The following is a 25,425-nucleotide window of genomic DNA, read 5'->3' as shown; positions in this document are numbered from 1 at the left end:
TTGTGTGTAGGGATAGGTTCAGGTAGAGACACTTGAGCATGTAGGGTAGAGACACTTGAGCATGTAGGATAGGTTGAGATAGAGACACTTGAGCATGTAGGATAGGTTGAGATAGAGACACTTGAGCATGTAGGGTAGAGGGGTCAACATATGCATGCCTAACATTTTTGAAGTTGGAGGCTACAATGTCATAGACTATTAATACCTATGCGGAAAACTAATATCCAAAAGCATACCATAAGATAAATTTTCCAACCCTATGAATTTGAATTCAACCATCTCATCATTGGGCTAGAAGATATGAGTGAGCATCTCCAAAAGTATACCATGTCACCAGCTTTATTGTCATCATCGTCAGCTCATCATCTATATAGAGTACTAAAGTTCTTGTATCTCCTCGACATCATCATTGTTTAAAGTAAAGTGGAAATGGACCATTGATTGCGACGAGAGACTGGCAAAAGATAGGGGAGTCTATTATAGTCTTTGAGGACACTTGCACTCCCCCTTGTGTTGTACGCTGTGTGAAATGCAAATTTTCCACAATGCATCGATCTGGGAATCTTGGGTAGTTGACTGGGATATCCAGGTGGTGCATATGCGATTGGGCGGGATGAACTTTATGCTCCACAACATGATGATGATGATGATTTGTTTTGTTTTGAGAGCCGGCTTTGCTCTGTGAGGCTTACACCCACGAGACATCTCATGGAATGTATGATGATGATCATAATTAATGACGATGAGACCTTCTGAAGATCAAAACAAAGGCTAAAAACAAAAAGCAAGCACAAACCAAAAAGCTAAAAGCAAACAAAAGCCGGCAAGTACAATATCAATAAACCATTCTCTATTTTCAATGCCATATTCTTCCTTCGAAGTTCATACACGGTCTTTAAAATTCACAATTTGATCAGCAAAATCTCATGCAAATTTTCTTCCCTTCTTCCTCATCATCGCTTCCGCAGGCTTTCACCGTCCCCTGATTTTTGCTTCCACCTTCAGATTCGTTTTCAAGGATTCCATCGACTTGACGATCTCGCTTTTTCCTCCATGAATCATGACCTCAGTTAGCCTCGCCAAGATACAGCTTTCAGACGCTCTCATCCACCCGCCTCTTCTTGCTCCTCATCATGTAAGCGCTCTTTCTGCCCTTTGCAAGACTTTTCTCTACGGAAAAATTAACGTACTTGTTCCTTACCGCAAGGCCAGTCAATTTTCTGGCTTACCGATCTGTAGTTGAAGGAAAATTCCTCTACTTGCCGATCTGTCATTCGCAAGCGTAGACAACAAGCTCCTTCAGGTTACTTTCGAACACAAAAAGTGTTCGGGACCGTGCTACTGCTACCGTGGCCAATGAAACAAAAGCTTCGTGAATCGCTTGTATTGAGACCCGTCAAGATAGAGGTCATTCCACCTGCAAGACAAGTTTGCCAGCCACGTCCTGCCCCTCCCCTGCCGCCTTCTGGAGTCACGTCGAGGCACCAAACTTGCTATGTGTTAGAATTTCATCTTCCCAAGCATGAGACATGGTTGCTCACACATTTAACATTAGTGCAAGACTGCTACACGAACTCTAACAAAAGGTTTTCGTTTGGAAGAAGAAGGGAATCTCATGAAGAAAGCTTAACTCACGTTGCGCGAAGTGCATCTCTGCACGTTCTTCTAGCAAAAAAAAAAAAAGTTGGATTGTACGGGACAAATTTGAGAAGGGAGGGGAGGGCAGAAAATGGGAAATCAGAAGGCAAGAGGAAGAGTAAGGAGTAGGAGTAGAAGGAGGAATTGAAATGCACGGAAGCATGCAGCAGAAATTGAGAGAGAATAGACACTGATAACTGTGTATATAGCAAGGCAAAAACACCCAATGATACAAGAGAGGAACTGCTCCAGTGGATGCCAGAAAACGGGGGCAGCAAGTACACCGACCTGGGGGCCTGATCGGACCGACCCAGGCAGTAAGGCCTGGGCGACCTAGGGCCAACGTGCTGGTCAGCTACCCAGGCCAGGCCCAGCCCTATATAAGGGCCTGCCAGGCGCCTAGGGTCTGCTCCAAGGCTGGCCCTACCAGCCCACTGATTTGGGCCTAAAATGCCCTACAACCAGCCCTCTAAAGGGGCATCTAAGCTCTCCCTATCCTAGCCTGAAAAGGGACGGGCACACCCACAAATAGGCCCTCTCTCTCTAGGTCTAACCATGAGATGCCATATTACTCTGACAACAGTTGCGATGGGGGAGGAGTGATACTCCAATGGGCTTGATAGCTGTCCTAATGAACAATCTTTATATGGCAAATACAATCTTATTTATTTCTTACAGACTTCCTGCCTAAATTTTTTTGTCAAGTGGCAATTGATGGAAGCTAACGTCGTTAAAATATCTGGAATGCAGCATCTGCAAAGTGGGTCAAATGAAAAAGAGAAATCCCGAAGTTTTACACTGCCTCTTCTATAGACCATTGGTTAGCATGAGACCTTGCCGGACTCTACCAAGGAGGACTGGGACCAAGTGGTGGCAGCAATGAAGCAGTGATTTGTCTAGAAGAGGGCGTCCACTTGGAGAGGTGTCATGGCGAACTCTGCCTGTATGATCTGATGGGGAACTAAAGGCTCACTCCGAATCATCCTAGATCCCATGATCACATGTAGACTCTCAAATCCCTTCCCCCCAAAAGGTGCTGCATACATGGCAGTCAGTCTCACGAGAGTGTCAAAAAGCCAGCCCTTCGTCAGTGGGTCCTAGAAATGCGCCTGGAAGCAGTCTCTCTAATCAGGCCAGGGCACCCTTCCCTCGTGTGAGTCGTGCTCCGGCGGCATGGGTCATCGTGAACACTGGTCCAATGAATACTGCCCCTAGGTACGTGTAGGACTGCACTGTCTCCATTGGCTCCCCTCGGTAAGTGAAACGGTGTCGACGTCGATGTCGATGTCGATGAATCATTGCTTGGGATGTGTTGAAGATCATAACCTTGGTTTTCCCAAGGTTAACTGTCATGTCCCTCTCTCTGCAGAACATCTCCAAGGCCTCCAGGTGTTTTTGCAATCCCTCAGTTGAGGGCGAAATGAGGACTATGCCGTCTGCATATAGTAGTATATGTACCATCGGCCCATATCCCGCAGACCTTTCAGGCTGACGTGGGGACCTTCTCCCGGCCCATTTCCCAACCACCCACCCTTACTACATACATCATGCGTGGATGAAACCATCGGCTGTGTCTTGAACAAGATCGTGTAAAGGTCAAGTTCGGTCTGACGGAGTTAGCTGCTGGAAAAGGTGGACTATTCGGGACTGCAAGAGCTATCGGAGGAGATCAAGAAAGCATTTGAATCGATAGAGTTGAAGGCACAAGCAACAGAGCAGCGCCTTCCTCCCTCCCATTCTCTTCTTCTCTGAGCCCCCTTCTCTCTTCTCTCCCTTCTTTTCCCACCCACCCTCCCCTCTGAGATGGCAGGCCTACGCGACATGGCTGAGAAACAGGTCAAGATCCCCGTCTCACCCACCTTTCCTGTGGACCAACAGTTGGATGGCAAGAACTATGGTGTGTGGGGAGTGATGATGGAGTCTTAGCCTGAAATGTCTGTGGACTGTCCACACCTCAAACGCTTGCAAGCAACACTCTCCACCAGTCCCTCGATGAACTCTAAACAACAGCAAATTCCGCGTGTGCTGTACGGGCAAAACAGTATTACCATGTCAGCCTGAAATGTCCGCGGACTGTCCACCATGGCTAGCAACACTCTCCACCAGTCCATCTATGACCTCCAAACAGCAGTGAATTCCCTTCATGCTGGTGGCTTGCTTCTGCACGAAACTATATCCCCAATTCAGCCTGAAACATTCGTGGACTGCCCATGCCTCAAACACCTGCAGCAGCACTCTCCACCAGTCCCTTGATGACCTCCAAACAGAAGCAAATTCCCTTTGTGCTCTCCTGGTCCCAGGTTCTAGTTGTTTTGCTGCTCTGATACCTTGTGAAAGTGCAGTGGTTTGTGAACAGCAAACTGAGAGCAAAAACAGCAAACTCATAAACAAGAAAATGTGATGGTGGGAGAGACACTTCGACACTCAAGATCTGGAAAACCCTCTGCAATACTGCTGAGAAAAACCCTTGTACAAGATGAGACAATAGGGCAGGGGAAGGGCCTACCCCAGCCCTGCAGTCGGCCTGCTTATGTAGGCCCGACCTGGGTCGACCCATAGGTTGGTCTCATTTGACCTAGTAGGGTTGGGTCTGGTCGAGTAAACCGGACAGCTTGATTGCGTGTCAAACAGACCTCAAAACAGCTCCGAACCAGTCCTGAACCTGGCTGTCTCCTGGCCGAACCTCTTGCGTGGTACCCTAGTGAAGCATGAGGTAGTTGCCCTGGTATGTGTCCATCCCCCTCTTGTCCTACACTGATCTATCCCAACACTGGGCGAGGACACCCACAAAGAAGCCCTCACTTATACTGTACATCAGCAGTTGTCAAAGTCTAATGATATGCAAAGGTTTTCCTGTTTCTTGCACTTTGACATGTTATGGTGGTGGATCATCTCCTCGGAGATAGGGCCTGTCAAACTGAAGCTACTGCTTCAGACATCACCCAATTTTGTCATCCTGCTTCAACATGTATCCACTTGCTTGGTACTATTTCTTTTGGTTTTTCAATAGTATGCTTATTAAGAAATGAAATGTTTTCCTTCTGTTCAGTTACGGACAATGGGGACTAGGTCTAGCATTTGAGGGTGGACCCCCTTGCTTGGGGTTATGGGCATTAGTGATCCACAAGAGTGATGGCCTCTCTTTGAGAGGGACATCTAGAAACCACACCCCACCTGAGTACCCAAACATGGGACCAATCAAATGCACAGATTGCATACCGACCTAGGAACCATTCAAGAGAATGTTCCCTGAGCTTTGGGTGTGGGCCTGGCAGCATGCCAAGAGTAATGGAGATACAAGATAAGACGACAAACAAATGAGCTCAGTATGGCTCAATTATGACCTTAGAGTACGTCAATAGATAGTCTAAGCTGTCAGGAACCCGTGGGTGCGATCAGAATTAAATTCTGACAACTTTGAAATTTTAGGGTTTTTGGGAGTGACGTGGCAGCTGACACGTGGCAGACTGCCACATGGAATCTGAGCTGGCAGGTCAGTCCACCTGTCCCACACATGTGGCAGCATGCATGGCAAGTGGCAGGGCATGTAGGCCAAGTGTTTGGCCCCAAATATGGTAGATTTGGGGCAGGTTGTGGGCTGTCCTCTTTGGGACTGCAGCCCACCAAAAATCTGGGACAAGTGTCCACCTTCCACTCTAGGCCTAGGGGGGGGGCTGAGCCTATAAAAGAAGGCCTCTCCCCTTCATTCCACACATGAAAATTTCGTCACTTTTCTTCTCCCTCCTTTTGGATGATGCAACAGAACCTCTCCAGCTCCTTGGGTGCAGCCAGCTTCTCCCCAGGCCATTCTCTCACCTCAGCAGCACTTTCTCTCTCTACAACAGCACATTATCTCTCTACAGTTCCAGCCCCTCCTCTCCAGAAATCTGCCCCCTCTCAGCTCTTCTGGAACAGCAGCAGCATCCTCTCTCCTTCACCTAGCCTGGAGCAGCCACAGCCCCTTTCTCTCTCCTGCTGCAGTCTTTCTCTCTGTACTGCAGAATTTCTCTCTCTACTGTTCCAGCCCATTTCCCTTGCAGAAATCTGCCTTTCTGTGCACCTCTGGAACAGCAGCAGCTCCTCTCTTACATCTCCTCCCTTGGGATCAGCATTGGCACTCTCTCTCTACAGCTATCACTCCATAAAAGCTTTCTCTCTCTAGCCTACAGGCTGTTTTTCTAAGCTGTTCTCATTCCAGCCCCATTTCCACACTCTCCTCACCCAAGGTAGCTTCAGAGGCATCGAGGATTTCATCTACAAAAGGGTCAAGTCACGAAGGGAGCCTGTATTGTCAAGTTTATCTCATTTACAGCACTATTTCATGTTGTTTCTACTATCTTTCTAGAAACTAGTGCTTGTCTCTAATGTTGGATGTAAGTGGTGATTGTTGCAGGCTTCTTCCTTGTGGATTGGGCAAGCCAAGAGCTGAAACCTGAGCTTGGAGTCCTCCTTTTTGTTGTCTACCTTGTACATATGCTCTTGAGTCTTGTATCTAGGTCCTAGGTTTTCACTGAGTTCATCAGTTTGGAAGGTGCATTGCACCTTGGTCTTGTATCTCCATTTTCAAGAATAAAGTGAGCCTGGATAAGGGGGGAGAGCCGTCTTGGCCCCTCAATCATATTGCATCCTCCAACGATGTCATTTTGTGTTTAAGCTGTATAAGTCTTAATTCCAGCCTAATTACAAACTCTTAAGTTCAAGTATATGTGTTTGGCAACTCGCAATCATCTCATTCAAATGCCTCTGCAAACTCCGTTGTTTGAATTGATAGAAAGCACCGAGTAGTTTACATTGGTATCAGAGCTTAGGCAGTGGTCCTGTACTCTGTGCTTTCTCTTGTTGAGTCTCTCCTTCATTGAGTTATCTTGTCATCATGGCAGCCAATGGACCTGACCCTCCTCCTAACCTGCATGAGTTGAGTGCTCTCTTGGCTTGGCAAACATTGCTCAACAGGTTCAAGTGCTGGAAAGCAGCCAAGTAGGAACTCATGACATAGGGCCCCAATCCCAAGGAAGAGGCCGTGCGGACAACACCAACTTCAACAAGGAGGGAAGATCATCCTCTTTTTTCCCTCCTCGAGGTAGACGGCGTCATCGGAGTCCATCTCCTTCGAGACGTCCACGGAGACGAAGGTATGCAAAGCATAAGGTACCTCTTGGAGATAAGCTCTTCAAGTTTACCAAGTACAAGGGAGAGGACAAGCCCGAGGTCTTGCTGGCCTGGATCCGAGACCTCGAGTATTTCTTTGAGAGGGACGAGTACGAAGACAAGGCGAAGATCCGGTTTGCCGTCCTGCACATGCAAGACCGTGCTTCACTCTGGTGGGCAGCTATGGTCAAACTGGACAGCAAGCCCACACCTGGAAGCACTTCAAGAAGAACTTGATGAGGCACTTCATGCCTAAGGAGTTTAAGAGAGATACAATGGTGCAGTGGGACATCCTCCGCCAACGCCAAGAAGAGAAAGTCAGTGAGTATGTTGATCGTTTTTGGGATACTTTGTTAAAAGTTCAAGCATTTAGTAGGAAGGATAAAAAAGAGCAGCAAAGGAAGTTCTTTGCTGGCCTACGGTATATCGTTCAGCATGAGGTGGACATTGCCACTCCTACTTCTCTCGAAGACACCATCAACATCGCCTTGAAGGTGGAGAAGAAACAATCTTTCTCCAACAAGCGGAATGGCAGCAACAACAAGCGGAAGTCCCAGGGAACCTCTTCCAAGGAACAAAAGGGTAAGGAGACAGCAAAGGACGCACCAAAAGAGCAAAAGTCAGCCAGCCAGCCTCCTTCGAAGAAAGCAGCCCGCACTTTCAGCTCATTGTCTCCACAACAGAAGCAAAAGTATTACTCCGAAGGGCGGTGTTTCAAGTGTGGCGATCGAGGCCACAACTTATGCCCTCAAGCTGCCAAAAACAGCAGCAACAAAGACGCAGCCCTCAAAAAGCCTATTTTGGTAGTTAACAAGGTGGAAGCACCTCCAGAAAAGGGAGCTGTAAACGACACCCATAGTTTGTTGAAAACATGGGGTCAGGTAAAGGATCAATCCGCTTTGTTTTTGTTCGATAGTGGAGCTACTCACAACTTTATTTCTCATGAGATGGCACAGAACTTGGGGATAGCCCCAGAGGATAAAGGAGAAGCCTTGGAGGCAACTGCAGCCTTCAAGAACCAAGAAGAGAAGGTGTACCCCATCATCGGCAAGCTTCGGGTACACATCCAGGGGTACTTGGATCATCTACCTTTCATGGTGGCACCACTTCAAGGATCAGATGTAATTCTCGGCATGCCCTGGCATAAGCAAGTCAACCCCGAATCGATTATGTGAAGAATATTCTAACCCTCCAACATAAGGGTAGAGATGTGAGCATTACAGCGGGAGTTTCAGGAAACACCATTCCTATGGTAAGTCATGCACGATCTCCCAATTTGCTTAAGAAAGGAGTATGTTCTTTTCTAGTGTTTCGCGATAAGCAACCAAGTGAAGAAAAGTCAGATCCTCTCACAAAAGAAAGATTAGATTTCCTTCAGGAATTCTCTAGCTGCTTCTCTCAGGAACTTCCTAGTCACCTCCCTCCTGAGAGACCAGAGGATCACAAAATTGACATAGTTCCAGGGTCTTCACCTCCAAATAGACCCCCATATAGAGTTAGTCAATCTCAACAAGATGAAATCTTCAAGCAAGTCCAAGAACTCTTGGACAAGGGATTGATCCAACCCAGTAGTTCTTCTTTTTGCTCTCCTGTCTTACTAGTCCAAAAGAAGGATAAAACCTTCTGGATGTGCATAGACTATAGAGCCTTAAACAAACAGACGGTTAAGAATCGTTTCCCAATTCCTCGTATAGACGATATCTTTGATCGTTTAGGAGGATTTGAAATTTTCAGCCGCATAGATCTTAAGAGTGGCTACCATCAGGTACGAGTTGTACCTGAGGACATTCATAAAACAGCCTTCCGAACCACATTTGGGCTGTATGAATATATGGTAATGCCATTTGGCCTTACTAATGCCCCAGCCACGTTCAATCGACTGATGGAACGGTTGTTCAGGAACTATAGACAGTTCACTGCCGTCTTCTTTGATGACATCCTCATTTTCAGCAAGAATGAGGAAGAGCATAAGGAACATCTAAAGATTGTATTTCAAATCTTAGCTGAAAATGCTCTTCACATCAATGAGAAGAAAAGTGAGTTCTTTCTTCCTGAGATTCACTATCTTGGTCACATTATCTCACGAGAAGGTGTCCGTATGGACCCAGCCAAGACACATACAATTGTAGAGTGGCCTGACTTGAAGAATGCCCATGAGGTAAGGTCTTTTCTAGGCCTATGCTCATATTACCGAAGGTTTATTTGGCATTTTGCTGAACTTGCAGCCCCTCTACATGATCTCACTAAGAAAAATCTGAAGTTCAGATGGACCCAAAAAGAAAAGGACTCTTTTAATGCTCTAAAGCATGCCCTGACTACAGCTCCTGTACTTATCATTCTTGACTTAAGGAAACCATTCCTAGTAGCAGCTGATGCCAGTGGCGATTGCCTTGGGGCTTCTCTTACCCAGGATGGTCATGCTGTGGCCTTTGAAAGCCAACGGCTAAGAGATGCTGAACTTCATTATGATATCTATGAAAAAGAACTCTTAGCTGTAATTCATGCTCTCAAACTTTGGAAACATTATCTTTTAGGGATAGATTTTCTTGTAAAAACTGATCATGAAAGTCTTAAATATTTTCTAACTCAACCTCTGATCAGAGAGAGACATATGAAATGGTCTACCTTTCCGCAATCATTTCATTTTCAGATACAATATACTCCTGGAAAAGAGAACGTAGTGGCTGATGCCCTTTCTCGTAGACCACGGCTTCACCATATTTCAGTTTCCTATCATGATGAGCTAACAGCCCTCAAAGAATTCTATGAGGGAGATGCTGATTTTGCTCAGCCATGGGCACATTTGAAAGATGGAGGCACCCACCATGCCTACCACATCAGGGATGGCTATTTATTCATGGAGAACAAACTATGTATCACAAAGCAGCTTAGATCTAAAGTGATGGAGGAAAGCCATAACCCACCCTATGCTGGTCATAGGGGTATTGTGGCCACCTTTTCAGCCATGGATAAATTTTTCTACTGGCCTAACATGAAAAAGGACACTGCTGCCTACATTTTAGCTTGTCTCGCATGTCAAAAAGCTAAGTATGAGAGAGGAAAACCCAAGGGTTTACTTCAGCCCCTACCCATTCCTGAGAGACCATGGGAACACATCACCATGGACTTCATTACAGGAATTCCCAGGACCAATCAAAATCATGACATGATTTGGGTGATAGTAGATCGATTCAGCAAGCAAGCCCACTTCATTCCTTGCAGAAAGAATCTCAAGGCACCTGAAGCTGCCCATTTATTTATTAGACACATCTTTAGACACCACGGCATGCCCAAGTCTTTAGTATCAGATAGAGACTCAAAGTTCACTAGTAACTTCTGGCAGGCTTTGTTTGAGAACCTTGGAACTCTTCTAAGTTTCTCCTCAGCTTTTCATCCTCAAACGGATGGCCAAACTGAAGTTACGAATAGTACACTCTTGGATTTGCTGAAATTTTATGTACATGACCAGCAAACCTTTTGGGAGAAATTCCTTCCTCTTGTGGAGTTTGCTTATAACAACACAATTCATTCCTCCACTGGAAAAGCTCCTTTCGAAATTGTATATGGTAGATCTTTACCAACTCTACTCATGCAAACAAAAGAGAAAATCTTTGCCGCTGATCAATTCGTGGAGGATTATGACTCTGCTTATGCCACGGTTCGAGCAGCCATTCAAAAGGCACAGGAGAAACAAAGAGCAGCTGCAAATAAAAGACGGAGGGCGTTTGCAGTGAAAGAAGGCCAATGGGTCTTATTGAAATTTGAGAAAGCCCGGTTATTAACCAAAGTGGGCAAAAAGCGCATCTACTTCAAGCTATCCTTTTGATATTATGGTCCTTTTCAGGTGTTGCAGGTAATAAATGATGTCTTAGTCCGATTGAGACTTCCAGAGCATTGGAAGATCCACAATGTCTTCCACGTAAGCTTGGTGAAACCCTTGATTGGGGAACCACCTCAAGAGCCCACACTGGACGATGCACCTGAAGTAGAGGACACTGAGATCTTGTTGATCCCAGAGCAAATTATTTTGCATAACTTCACTACGGGACGTCGAGGCACGACTCGCAAAATGTACCTTTTGAAGTTCAGAGGGCTCCCATCCACCGATGCCCAATGGGTGGACAGAGCTACATTTCAGGAGTGTCCTGAAATCCTGGATGCTTATGAGGAAGCATTTCAGTTGCGGACAACTGAATGAAAGACGGAGGGAATCTCATCCTGCTTCAACATGTATCCACTTGCTTGGTACTATTTCTTTTTGTTTTTCAATAGTATGCTTATTAAGAAATGAAATGTTTTCCTTCTGTTCAGTTACGGACAATGGGAACTAGGTCTAGCATTTGAGGGTGGACCCCCTTGCTTGGGGTTATGGGCATTAGTGACCCACAAGAGTGATGGCCTCTCTTTGAGAGGGACATCTAGAAACCACACCCCACCTGAGTACCCAAACATGGGACCAATCAAATGCACAGATTGCATACCGACCTAGGAACCATTCAAGAGAATGTTCCCTGAGCTTTGGGTGTGGGCCTGGCAGCATGCCAAGAGTAATGGAGATACAAGATAAGACGACAAACAAATGAGCTCAATATGGCTCAATTATGACCTTAGAGTACGTCAATAGATAGTCTAAGCTGTCAGGAACCCGTGGGTGCGATCAGAATTAAATTCTGACAACTTTGAAATTTTAGGGTTTTTGGGAGTGACGTGGCAGCTGACACGTGGCAGACTGCCACATGGAATCTGAGCTGGCAGGTCAGTCCACCTGTCCCACACATGTGGCAGCATGCATGGCAAGTGGCAGGGCATGTAGGCCAAGTGTTTGGCCCCAAATCTGGTAGATTTGGGGCAGGTTGTGGGTTGTCCTCTTTGGGACTGCAGCCCACCAAAAATCTGGGACAAGTGTCCACCTTCCACTCTAGGCCTAGGGGGGGGGGCGAGCCTATAAAAGAAGGCCTCTCCCCTTCATTCCACACATGAAAATTTCGTCACTTTTCTTCTCCCTCCTTTTGGATGATGCAGCAGAAGCTCTCTAGCTCCTTGGGTGCAGCCAGCTTCTCCCCAGGCCATTCTCTCACCTCAGCAGCACTTTCTCTCTCTACAACAGCACATTATCTCTCTACAGTTCCAGCCCCTCCTCTCCAGAAATCTGCCCCCTCTCAGCTCTTCTGGAACAGCAGCAGCATCCTCTCTCCTTCACCTAGCTTGGAGCAGCCACAGCCCCTTTCTCTCTCCTGCTGCAGTCTTTCTCTCTCTACTGCAGAATTTCTCTCTCTACTGTTCCAGCCCATTTCCCTTGCAGAAATCTGCCTTTTTGTGCACCTCTGGAACAGCTGCAGCTCCTCTCTTACATCTCCTCCCTTGGGATCAGCATTGGCACTCTCTCTCTACAGCTATCACTCCATAAAAGCTTTCTCTCTCTAGCCTACAGGCTGTTTTCTAAGCTGTTCTCATTCCAGCCCCATTTCCACACTCTCCTCACCCAAGGTAGCTTCAGAGGCATCAAGGATTTCATCTACAAAAGGGTCAAGTCACGAAGGGAGCCTGTATTGTCAAGTTTATCTCATTTACAGCACTATTTCATGTTGTTTCTACTATCTTTCTAGAAACTAGTGCTTGTCTCTAATGTTGGATGTAAGTGGTGATTGTTGCAGGCTTCTTCCTTGTGGATTGGGCAAGCCAAGAGCTGAAACCTGAGCTTGGAGTCCTCCTTTTTGTTGTCTACCTTGTACATATGCTCTTGAGTCTTGTATCTAGGTCCTAGGTTTTCATTGAGTTCATCAGTTTGGAAGGTGCATTGCACCTTGGTCTTGTATCTCCATTTTCAAGAATAAAGTGAGCCTGGATAAGGGGGGGGGGCCGTCTTGGCCCCTCAATCATATTGCATCCTCCAACGATGTCATTTTGTGTTTAAGCTGTATAAGTCTTAATTCCAGCCTAATTACAAACTCTTAAGTTCAAGTATATGTGTTTGGCAACTCGCAATCATCTCATTCAAATGCCTCTGCAAAATCCGTTGTTTGAATTGATAGAAAGCACCGAGTAGTTTACAAATTTGGACTTGTAACACTTATTTTATCAATGAAAGAAAAAGAGTCATGCATAGGTGGGGCTCCAAGACCTTAAAGGGGAACTTTAGTCATTTAATTGGGCTAAGTGTATCCCAATTGAGTAAATGGAGTGGTACGCAAAGGTGTGAGCCTCTTCATATTTTATCGTGTGTCTTCTTGTTCACATTCACCCCAAACAAGAATCAACATAATACCAGTTCGGGGCGCTCTCCCCTATTGGAGGACCATATCTTGTGTGATTTTCTCTATCACTCTTGTTTGGTGCGTAACATAAGAAAAACGAGTAGCATTCCGAAGCATTCACGAAAGAGAGAGAACTTCGTATTTCAAACTAGTACCCTTTGTAAAAGCTCACTTTGCTTGAATGGGTTGATGATTTGAACAGAAAGAATGTCTTTATTTCTTGGACCAAGGGTCTTCCACCCTTCATGAACTAAACTACATTGAGGTGTACGAAGATCAATTTAATGCAAATAGTCACAGCGCCAAGGTTTGCCCAAAGTCGTATCCATATCGAGCAAAGGAGCTAGTAGGAAATCGCTTGCATCTTGATATATCTGAATCCTCTCCTTCATGGCCTCTAAAAGCTCCCGAAAACAGTACAGTCTGCAATGGGCTGTGGCGTACATTACTTTGACGACATGATCACCAATTAGATCATAATTACAAGTGTCATCAAGAAGAAAGATAATCCTTTGTCCATTAACAAACCTGTACACCTTAAAAAGATCATATGGTCCAAACTGATGAGGTGATTGGATTGCCTGCGCTTTCAAAGCATGTCAAGATATTGGAAAGGTCACCTCCCCATCTGTAAGCCCCCACATGAGGAGAGAATGGGGGAGGGAGACCTAGGGCATGTGCCCAAGAGAAAAGGAGAGAGGGGGGTGCCACATGGGCAGCACCTCACAAGGTTAGGACAGCCAAAGGGGCAGCAAACAGGCTGCCATGTGGGCAGCACACAGCAGGCTGACAGAGGAACAGCATGGCAGGCCAAAAGGCGCAGCTGTCAAAGCAGGATCCATGGTCCTGCAAAAGAGGCGCACAGGTGGTGGCATGGGCGTGCTTGCGTGGCGGGCTGTCTGGCAGAGGAGATGGCGCAGAAGGACGGGGCAGACCAGCAGATTGGGTCAGCCACATGGAGGCCAGGTGGAGCAGCAAAGGGGCTGCTAGTGGACAGTGGCATGCCTTATATAGGGCTGGACCCTTGCCTTGATTCGAGGGCCAAGGCCCTAGAAGTGTGGGCCAAAGGGCCCCGGTTTGAGAGCCCTTAAAGGGCTGGACCAGCAGCAGACTGGTCAGCCAGCCTGGTCGGCCAATACGAAGCTGACTGGTTGGTTTTTATGACAGGCCCCTGGGCCCATAAAAGGAGGGCCTCCAGGCCCTCATAAATCATTCTCTAGAGCAGCCTTCACACAAGCAGCAGGAGTAGTCTTCCTCCCATCTTGGAGCCTATATCTTGGAGGACCAACTTCCAGGTCTCAGACTGAGCTGGAAGGGTTGCCTACCTAGGCTGATCTAGAGGCAGCAAGGTGGAGAGGATCATTCTAGACAGAAAGTTTGCAGACGCTCGAGGTGGAGCACGCGGGCTCGAGTCTAGAGATATCCAACATTAAGTTAAGAAGTGTGTGATTCCACATCCCACACACACAGTGTGAGCTCCTGGGCTATTCTATCAGTCTTGCGCTGTGCGTACCCTCACGTACCCTCTATTGGTCGATTTCTAACATGGTATCAGAGCCCAAGTAGGATGCTCACAGGTGTGGGAGCCTGAAGGCAGGGACCTTGCTGAAGGACGACCCTGATTCAGAAGCTCTTGGGAATCGACCTACACAACTGGAGGACAGTGCCCTTGCGAGAAGGAGGGTGACTTAGGTTCAGTGAGGTGCATACAGAGTTCTGGTCTACGGAAGGTTGAGCTTGTTTGACTTTGCTGTGTGGTTTAGCAGCAGAGATGTCAATGTCAGAAGCATCTTTCCTGTTCTCCCTTTCTCCTCCCCTAGATTTCTTTCTTTCACCATCCCTAACTTTGGAGAGTTTGGGAAACTGGATGGGATAAATTACCCGATCTGGAAGGTGAAGATCCGGAGTCATTTAGTGGCTCGGAATTTGTGGGAATTGACAACGGGAGTGGAGGCGAAGCCGGAGGATATGGTCGACAAACAGGGGAAGATACTCATACGAGTAGACGGAGAGGAGCTCGAAGCTTGGGAAGACAAAGATGCCCATGCCCTAGCATTGATCATAGAGGTTACGGCGGACTCTGTGCTTCCGCACATCCATATGGCCGAGATGTCAGTAGAGGCGTGGACCATTCTAAAGGATCTGTACGAGATAGATAACAGATCCGGGATCTTGCTTCTTCAGCATCAGCTCTACAACCTGGATAAGGATGAGGGAGATTCGGTACATGACCACTTGACAAAGGTCAAGGTGGTGAGGGATCAACTGGCATCAGTTGGTCAGAAGGTGGACTCGTGCCATTTGGCCTTGATGGTATTGAGGAGGCTACCTCGGAGTTTCGAAAGCTTTGTTACGATTGTGATAGTAGGACGGAGGACCTAACCTCTGACTTTTGAGGAGTTGGGTCCATTATTGCTACAGGAAGAAGCTACGAAGAAGCTCTACAACAACGACAAAGATGACAAGGCGTTGCTGGCGAAGGTTTACGTTGGCAAAGGGAAGGGCAAGCCTAACGGTGGCAAGTCCAAGAAGGATGACTCTGATGACAAGGACACTTCCAAGAGGAAGCAAAAGAAGAAGTGCTTCTACTCTGACACGCCAGGTCATTTTGCGAAGGGTCGCAAAAAGAAGATGGCAGATTAGAAAAACAAGAGGAAGGAGTCCGACTCAGATTCAGAGGGTGATACAAAAGCCAAAGCTAATGTGGTAATGGAAGAGTTGTTCTTGGTGACATCTCCGTGTGTTACTGAAGTTAGATATGCCGACGTAGAAACCACAGTGATGATGTCTGACATTGAGATGTGGGTCTACGAGGAGTCAGAAACCTTTGTGAAAGTGAAGGACAGCATGGAGTGCTTGGTATCTTCCAGGTGTGTGGTTGTTGATACTGACACGAGGGTAGATTCCATGGAGTGCCCTAGGGTTTCATGGTTAGATGGTGGTTGTACTTCAGAAGGGGACAGTACAGGATTACACAGGCTATTGGTATGTGCCTTAATGAGGTGCATGGTTTACTTTTAGAGCAAACACACAGGCAATACGACGATTTGGTATGTACTTGATGTTCTTAAATTGAGCCTTTTAGCATGCGGTGGAGAGAATCTGCTCTTCGTATGTCTCAGGTAATGCGAAATTGGAAGGAATTGGCCTTCTTCGAAGGCAAAAGGGGAAGTGTGGGTGCTCCTTCAAATCTTGGACACAGATTGCTGAAAGGTGATGGACAAGGTGTACTGAAGCCAGAAGAGTACCTGCTTGAGAGCTCAGTGAGAGTTCATGGTCCAGGTTATCTGGAGATATTCATTTGTTGCGGACCTTGCCAAAGGAAGGATGGGTTGAAACAGGGCCTGAGAGCATGGTGCTTGGAAGACTCTAGGTTGTTCACTCATTATGAGGGAGACAACTGGAAGATCGTGGCAGCTGGATTGCTCAAGTTCAAAGGTGGGAACGTGACTGAAGGTGGTGGTGTTTCGAATCCTTTCATTGTTTTCCTATTGAGCGTATAAAAGGCAACCAGGCTCCGTAAACTTTTTGTTTACCATAAACTTTTTGTTTATGCATATGTACGTATCACACACACACACACACACACACACGAGCTCATTTATAGGTGACTAAATGCACATTGACATATATGTATTTGTGTGTGTCATATTAGTGTGCAATTCTAGTTACTTACAATGACGTGTGTTTGATATGAATTACTACATAGTCAAGCCAATATCTTGTCAACCACATCTGAAGGTATGGATCAGTCCAGAATGGATTTTGGTTCATATTTTACTTATTTACAAACATAATGGTCATCAATTATCTCATCGACATCTAATTATGTGCTTGCAAAGCAAGTTTTATTGTTCTTATTCTCAATTCACATGGAAATTGGTGTTCATGTGCATGAAAGCAGTGTCTTTTATGTTCTTGAACTTCTGAATTCCTGAATATTTCTAACATACTGATTATGAATCATTGAAATCTAAACGTTTTCCCCTCGTGATAGCAATGAACGCTTTTCACAACACCACCTCATTTGACAAGCTGGAAAAGACTTCTAATATATGCATGAAAATTTCAGCCGTTCTATTCAAAACAAATCTTACTTTTTCCATGCGGAATAAGTAGGCAGGCAAAAGACCTCTGCACATCTCTAAGTAATTGGTACCTTTTCAGAGTGATGGAGATGAGTGGGAAGAAAAGAAGAGGAAGGAAACACCAGGATGTCCTCCAATTTTTTGTTACTTTATTGCAAAATTGGCAAAATGGTTTGGTAAGTGCTTCCAGCGAGAGTTTGGTGGATGCAATAGGCTTTTAGAGAAGACACAATTCTGTAAAGTTCTGCTCTGAGATGGTAACAATGGGTAGAATAATGTTTGAATGAAACCAAAGGTGATTGGCTTTTGCTATCTTTAAAAAAGATGGGAGTGGGTTGCTCATTTCATTGAGGACAGGTAAGGTGCACCCGCTTATAAATAATTTGCGTGCCAACTTTTTTGACTGCCTGCAAATGATTTCCTCTAATCCTTATCTTTTATGTATACGATTCAAGCATGTGTGAACCATGTGTCTGCAGTTTGTAGTTGCTGTTCTTGTCAACGTTTGCTAGGGTGCAAACGACTTGTTTGTACAATTCTGGAAATTGTCAAATTAGTGGAGACTGCTGGAATTCATCATAAGCGCACGGTCATTCTTGACCTAGATTTCAGATATTTTCTTGTAGCTTATGTATGTTAGAACTCATGAGTCTCTAGTAGCATGATCCATTTAGTATTAGCAATTGTGAGCTGACTGATTGCTGGGTGAGAAGGGTCACCTAGGAATGGTAGCTTTCGAAGAAAGTTGAAACTATTATGATTATATGATATTCCAGAGTTCAATTATCTTATTTTGTTGCATATTTGGCAATGGAGAGTTAAATTTTATCTTTTAAGCTGCCTTTTGTTTTGGCTGAGTGTGTGAGATGTCTAGAAGGATGCCAGTTATGATTTTTTTTTGCATTGAGTGTGAGGGGATTGAGTACTATGTTGAGATGATCGACTTGCTTTCTCAGATTTGCTCAATTTTATGAAATCTATCAGTTTTTAATCTTAATCCAATTGCTTTATAAGACAGACAGAACTCTTATCTTCACATTGAAATCTTTTTGTAGTGGGAAAAGTACCTGTTTGTTGACAAGTATTTATAATGGTTTCTCTCTGTTTGTTGGTTGCAGCTGAGGTTGTGGCAAATTCTGCATTGTGGTTTGGCAATATGATTTTGTGTGGTTGTGCCCACCAAAAAGGACATGGGGGCAAGTTCTTGGCATTTAATTTAACGCCTATCCAAGTATGTATCTTTTTCATATTTTAGCTTGGAAGCTAAACTTTAAATGCCTGCACCTTTCAGGCTGTGGTATTCCAATGTCATTGTTCTTTGTGCTGCATAGATTCCTGAGGTAATTTATGATAAAACATTTCTTAGTGGCCAAGTAAAGGACTACATCTCTGGGTTTTAAAACTTAAGTGGGACAAGTGCATGCCATGCAGTATTCTAATGGAACCTTGCAGATTGTTAACCCTTCATCATGGTGATGAATTTGGTGGGTCAACCAAACTGAGACCATGGTGAAGTCAATGAAAAAGACTTGAAGCTTATGGGCTGTGCGAAAATGTTGTGAAGGAATATGAAATCACGATCATGGGTAAAAATGATAAATACAAATTTCAGTCTACAGATGTATTGTCCAATGGGTAGGTTAAATTCAATGGCTCCTTGCAGATCCATCATCCCAAGAAGGTCTCATGTTTTCGGAAAAGGTCTTATGGGGGCTATAAAAGTTAGCAATCACCACGAAATTTTACCAACTGGCAACGATAGTATGGGAACGATATATAGAGCCCTTTAAGTTGCAGGGGAATTGCTGCAAGGATCTCGGAAAGGAGATACTTCGCACAGCTTTGTTTTGTTGAGGATGGTCCGCCATGTAGCTTTCCCAAATCCTAAAGCTTGGGATGGGTATTCTACTGGCCATGACGATGAGGTGGAAGGTTTAGGAGGGGGAGTGGGCACTCTCGAAAGTAAATAGAGGCACGTTGCTGGCAGCGGAGTCTCCTTTTTCTCGAGAGGGATTCGTCCTGTAGGATTGGGGTGTATCACAAGAGTCGCAGATGAGACTGATACCGTTGGAGATCAAGTGCTCGTTGTAGAATCTATATGCATGAAAACGAACATGACCTCTTGCCAACGTACTCTCAATAGTACTCTATAAATGAGCCAATGTGCAGAAGATATAGCAGCAAGTAAATGCTTGCTAATCAAGGGACAGACCTGTGTGCACCTGCTAGCAGTGAGTCAATAGCATGCATTTGCATGCAAAGCTACCCAAACATGCACTTGCATGCAAGGCATGCATGAGCACACAGTTCCAGGTACTACTAAAGTTGTACCTCCTGCTATTGTCCAGAAGCTTTTTGGCTGTCGAAACGGGCAAGAACAGCAGCAAACCAGTTGCTAACTGCAGAATTCCCTTGAACTGCTTGCATGTACCTTCATGGTACTTGACGTACACTCCACAGGCTGGATAAACAGCAATGTGCTATTTGCAACCTCCTACGACCTGTCCAGGCTGACAAATCAGCCAAAACAGCTCTCGCTTGATCTGCTCATGCTAACAAATCAGACCAAATTCACACAGATGGCCTGCTCAGGCTGACAAATCAGAGCCCTCCTGTGCACAGGATGGCGTGCTCAGGATGACAAATCAGCACAATGCATTGGTATCTGAACTAAAGGTTTTTAGTTCATCTTTAATTTGGATGGCTCTGCATTATGAGAATGTTGTGAAATGGCTTATCACACAATATGATAGCTGTGACATTTTGGTTCAAATTGCAGGAAGAAAGACTCCACAGACTTCAGTTGCGCCTGCAAGTTGCTTTTGATGGGTCACAGCGTGACCATCAGGTAAGATTCTGATACTACATGCCTAGGTCTGGGATTGAGCTTGAGCAACTGTGCTTAATAAGGATGCATTAAACAGGATGCATTGAAGGCATTATGGTACTCTGCGTTCCCCGATTGTGATTTAAATGGGCTTGTCTCGGAGCAATGGAAAGACATGGGTTGGCAGGGCAATGACCCATCAACAGATTTCAGGTATTTCTATTTGGCTTTGTTTAGGAATGACTCTTTGTTCAAAATTTTATTCAGCTCTTTTGAAAAAGAATTTTGGTGAATTTCTAGTGGGAAGTTGTTGCCGAAGAGTCGTCTATCATGTTGAAATGAGTGGTAAGACTGGAAATGCGTCCTTGTGGTTGCTGCTTTCCATTCCAAACACTGATCTGCAATTACTGTTATGTTTTGCAGGGGTGGTGGATTTATCTCTCTTGAGAATCTGCTGTTCTTTGCAAAGAGATACCCGGTAAGATGGTCAATGGTGAAATTGTTCAGAATCGAATGTTGATATCAGAATTCATTGCTTGAATGAGGACATTTGAAAAATTAGATCATGTTGTTTGCGAGGATAACTCTTGTGATTATATTCTGATGCAATTTGTTCCTATGTTTTATCGTTTTACATGTTTATCATTGATTCTTTCACACCTAATATTTGTTGAATTGCTATCAAGTTTTTGTAATTGGTGCTTTCTTTTTAGAATGAAGGCTCTATTTTCTATTTAAATTGAAATTCTCTTGTTGTTCTATGGAACAGACAAAGTAATGAAAGATGCTAACATTAGAATGAGGCTGCCTGAAGCTCCAGCCTGAATAGTGCTGTCCTTATCCTCAGCGTAGAACTGTTAGTGTCTTCTTTGTATAGTCATAAGTAGGCTGCATTCTATAGTGCCAAGGCTTCAGCTATCCCTCCAACCAGGAAGTCCATGCAGTCCTGTAACCCCTTGGATATGTACTCTTATGTAACCACGGTACTTTCTTCTGGCTACATTTTTTATTTTCCATTATTGAGATCTCTTATTACTAATCGCACGTGTGTATTCTTCTATGTGACTTCTGATTGCAGGATTCACATCCCGGTTGGGCATCTTCTGCTACCATGTGCACACACTCTCCTGCAGCTTAGAGTACTCTCTTTTCATGGCTGATCACCATGCATGCTATCTTCAATATAGCACTTGTCACCTTCAGTGTGATGTTTTTCTGGACCTTAGAGCCCTTATCGTCTTCAGTGCAATCTGCGCCTTCAGCGCGACCAATCACCTTCAGTGTGATGCACCATCTTTAGTATGGTTCTCTGCCATCTTCAGCATGGCCATGGATCTTCAGTATCCATCAGTCACGTTCAGTGACAGGATGTCAGAAGCTAGTGCATGGGGTGGACTTCACACCCTTGCCTTACCGGATCACCCTCCACTTGGTTTTAAATTACCAACATGCCGTACGAGACTGATGACGCTTTGCAAATCCACAAGGGTTCTCCATACCTGACCATTCGTCCTTGACACCTTCAACGGCCTTGGGGGTGAGCCTTGGTGTGTGGGGCTATGATGCGTAGTCACCGAGGATGGATCTAGATTGCATAGCTTAGTGAGTTGGGAGCGATCTCAAAACCCTGTCCTTGAGTGTATACTTTTGAGAGCCTTTCGAGAGCTAAAAGTTGGTCTCAGTTTGGTAGAATTCTGAGTTGTCTAGAGTTAGATACAAGTTGTCTAGGTTCTAGGGTTGATTGAGTCCTAGGCCTCTAGATTAATTAACCTTGGTGAAGGATAAAATAATAATAATAATAACCATATTCATAAAGTTATTGAAGTATTAAATTATTAAAAGTTGATGCTTTTCTTAAACAAACTCGTTTAGCTTTTCTGCTTTTTGCTTTTCCAAAAAGCTAGTTTAGTTTTTCTACTTTTAGTTTTTCTGCTTTAATCTTTCTTATTTTTAGAAATGGTACTCTATTTTTAGACCTTTGTAAGTTTCAAACTCTGTTCCATGGAAATGGCTGCAATCTTGCAATTTGCCATATGAAACTTCTTCAGGAGACTATCAACATATTTCAGCTGACTCATGAAGGTGCTATCTGAATCTCTCCAGAACTCAATTCTAAGATAATAGTGCACAAGTCCAAGATCTTTTATGTCGAACTTTGCAGACAAGTCTTGCTTCAATTTCTTGATGAAGCTATCCTTGCTTCCAGTCACAATCAGATTATCTACGTACAAAAGTGCAATAGTAATGTCTTTCCCTTGAACTTTGTAGTAGAGAGTATGATCTGCATTGGATTTCATGTATCCCAGATCAGCAAAATATTTGTCGATTCTGTTATACCAACTTCTGGGTGCTTGCTTGAAGCCGTAGAGACTTTTCTTGAGATGGCAAACCTGATTCTCCTTTCCTGGTTCAACATAACCTGCTAGTTGTTGCATGTAGACTTCCTTATCTAGATAACCATTGAGAAATACATTCTTGACATTAAGTTGGTACACATTCCATCTGTTGAGTGTCGTTTGTGATATCAAGAACCGTATAGAATCCATCTTTGCTACTGGAGCATAAGTCTCATCATAGTCTTGACCATATTGTTATGCAAATTCTTTTGCAACTAGTCTGGCTTTGTACTTTTGAACGCTTCCATCTGGATTGTACTTTACTTTGTATACCCATTTGTTTGCTATGGCCTTCTTTCTTGGTGGAAGGTCGCAAATTTTCAAGTATTATTCTTTTACAAAGCATCCATTTCTTCATTCATAGCAGTTTGCCATTCTGGCTTCTCTATTGCATCTTCGAAGTACACTGGCTCTTCTGTAGCCATGATGGTAGTCATAAGAGCATAGTTGGTGGTTTCAATCTGAATTGCTTTGCCTTTCTGAGCGTATGTCAATCTGGCTGGAGGTCTGCTTTCCCTAGTAGACCGTCTGAGTTGCTGTGGTTCATCTAGGGGTGCTTCTGGCAATTCTTGCTCTTCTTCATCAACCTTTTCTGTAGATGAATGAGTAATTGGTGAGTCTATCTCCTGTGTGTTTGAGGTTTTCTATTTTGATTCCTCATTAAAGATTACATCTCTGGAGATAATGACCGTGTGGTTGATGGGATCATACAACTTGTATGCTTTGCTTTCTTCACTGTAGCCATTTATGATGCATTTACGTGACTTCGCATCTAATTTCTTGCGATGGTCGTCATGTGTGTGGGCATATGCTATGGAATTAAATATGCGGAGATGCTCAATGCGTGGCTTGTGTCCAGTTTATGCTTCATAAGGTGTCATATGCTGTTCGATCGGAAGCCGATTAAGCAAGTAGTTTGCAGTGGCTATTGCTTTTGCCCAATACTGATTCGGAAGATGCTTCTCACTAAGCATTGCTCTAGCATTGCTTGCTAAACTACCATTCTTCCTTTCAGCTCTTGCATTCTGCTGAGGAGTATCTACACATGTGAATTGTCTTTGAATGCCGTGACTTATGCAAAAGTTCATGAATGCTGAAGACAAGTATTCACCTCCTCCATCTGATCTCATGACTTTGATCTTTTTGCATGTTTGGTTTTCTACCATGGCTTTGAATTCTTGAAATTTAGAAAAGACTTCAGATTTCTCTTTCAGAAAGTAGATCGAACAATATTTGTTGTAATCATCAATAAAAGTCAAGTAGTAAAGTGAACCAATGTTGCGGGTCTCGGCATAACTCCATACATCTGTATGTATCAAATCAAGAATAACTCTTGCTCAAGAGATGCTGCCGAAGTTGGTTCGCTTTTGTTTATCGAAGCAGCATACTTCACAAACTTTTCCAAGAAACTGTAGCTTAGGAATCCCAATTGCTATATTCTAATTTCTGAGATCTATCAAGCTTTTGAAATTGACATGACCATATCTCTTGTGCCATTTTGCGGATAGTGGCATCTGTTGCGGTTGAGCTAACATGGCATGTAAATCTAGTACTGTAGCTAGCATTCTAAACAAGCGTCCTTTCTTGACTGCTTTTCCTACTAGTTGATTTTATTTGTCTCTGATAGTGCATTCATCTCCATTGAAGGTGACTCAGTAGTTGTGTTCCGTCATTTGACCTACTGACAAGAGGTTCTTGCTGAGCTTCAGAACATAGAGTAGGGATGTTGACGTGGCACGCGGGGTGCCAAGTGATGTGGCAGTTGGATAGGGTTGCCTTGAGGTGCCACGTGTCGCCTAGAGGCGGTGCTGACGTGGTCCTTTAGAGAAGGGTGCCATGTGGCACCTTGAGAACTAGAGGGCATGGAGGGACGGAATCAGCTAGATTTTGTCGGAATCTAGTGAGATTCCGTTGACGAAATCTCGTGGGAGTTCATACGTCTGTTGGCGTGCTATTCGTTGTTGGAGCGGGAGCGTGGCGTTGAATCTGGGAGTTATGAGTCGATGCCTTCATGTAGCTAGGAGCCGCTCGAGTTGTAGAGGTAAATGGAGCCGCCAAGGATGTCTGTGGCATAGCGGTGCATTGATGAAGGAGAGCCGTCGGAGACCTTGTTGATGGCGGCTCTATTGAAGGAGGATGGCTAGCCGCTACTCGTCTGAGAGGTCGCATGCATCTAGGTCATCTCTATCTCTTGCTTCCCTTCCAATCGTTCAAGAGCTGCCGTGGCGTGGGACCCTTCTCGGGGATACGAACCACCTCGGCTGTGCCTCATGCGTTTACAGACATTTCTAATCGATTTCCAGCCAAGGAACGGCCAAAAGCGGTAGGAATAACTTCGATTTGGGTTATTCAAGCTCAGAGAATAAAAGAAGCAGCAGGTCGCGGTTCGGTAATTCAAGCTTTGTGAAGAAGAGGGGCTTCGATAACTCTTTTTTTAAGAAATTGATTGTGCGGCACTCCGGAGCCCGGTGATGGCGTTTGAGTCAATGTGCAGGTTGGAGCTCCTTTGAGCTTGCTGGCTTTTCATTGGAGGAAAGTTGTGGACGCTTTGTGATACCAATGCTTTGTAGGATACGGGGTTGGAATTAGGAGACGGAGAGTTTTCTTGCAATGGCTTAGTTGCTTATAGAAGCTTAGAGCAGGGAGTCAAATTTGCTCGGTCTCTCTCTCAGATCTCTCACAAAAGTTCTCTTAGGACTTCACACATCTCAAGGAAACCTTACTTTCTCAAATAGCATGAAAGAAGGCTCTCTCAACCAAATCTCTCAATGGTCTGAAAGACTATCTCACAAGTCTTTCTCTCTCAAATGACAAAAATTGCTCAAATGAATGGACATAATTCCTTTTGCAATGGAAGAATCTCTCCCTAATGGAATGACGGAAATTTCTTTCAAGAAAGCGGAAGTTCTCTCAACGGAAGAGAACACTCAATCTCAAGATCTCTCAATCACTCATGCTTTCATACTCTCAAGGATGGTGCCTCAGCGGAAGGCAGAACCATGCTTTGATACCATGACAAAATATGAAGAGGGGAGAGGAGAAGAGTGGAGATGAGGAGAGAGGGCACATCTAGA

At 44.7% G+C, this 25,425-nt stretch overlaps 1 protein-coding gene across 1 annotated transcript in view; it reads left to right on the top strand.

The window, feature by feature from the left end:
• The first annotated feature begins 826 nt into the window (after positions 1 to 826).
• The window catches only part of LOC147883201 (uncharacterized), a 33,741-nt gene continuing 9,142 nt past the window's right edge, over positions 827 to 25,425 (top strand). Inside the window, exons 1-5 of the mRNA XM_087400125.1 lie at positions 827 to 1,135; positions 18,247 to 18,359; positions 19,908 to 19,976; positions 20,053 to 20,168; positions 20,379 to 20,433. Of these exons, the coding sequence (XP_087256251.1) occupies positions 18,285 to 18,359; positions 19,908 to 19,976; positions 20,053 to 20,168; positions 20,379 to 20,433 (315 nt within the window). The 5' untranslated portion in view covers positions 827 to 1,135; positions 18,247 to 18,284. The remainder of the gene's footprint in view (positions 1,136 to 18,246; positions 18,360 to 19,907; positions 19,977 to 20,052; positions 20,169 to 20,378; positions 20,434 to 25,425) is intronic.

Source organism: Dipteris shenzhenensis, chromosome 28 (genome assembly GCF_047967505.1).
Source record: "Dipteris shenzhenensis isolate YYH24624 ecotype China chromosome 28, Dip_SZ_1.0, whole genome shotgun sequence".
Lineage (NCBI taxonomy): Eukaryota > Viridiplantae > Streptophyta > Polypodiopsida > Gleicheniales > Dipteridaceae > Dipteris > Dipteris shenzhenensis.
The sequence above is the reverse complement of the archived record's forward strand: the minus strand, read 5'-3'. Positions and strand labels throughout refer to the sequence as shown.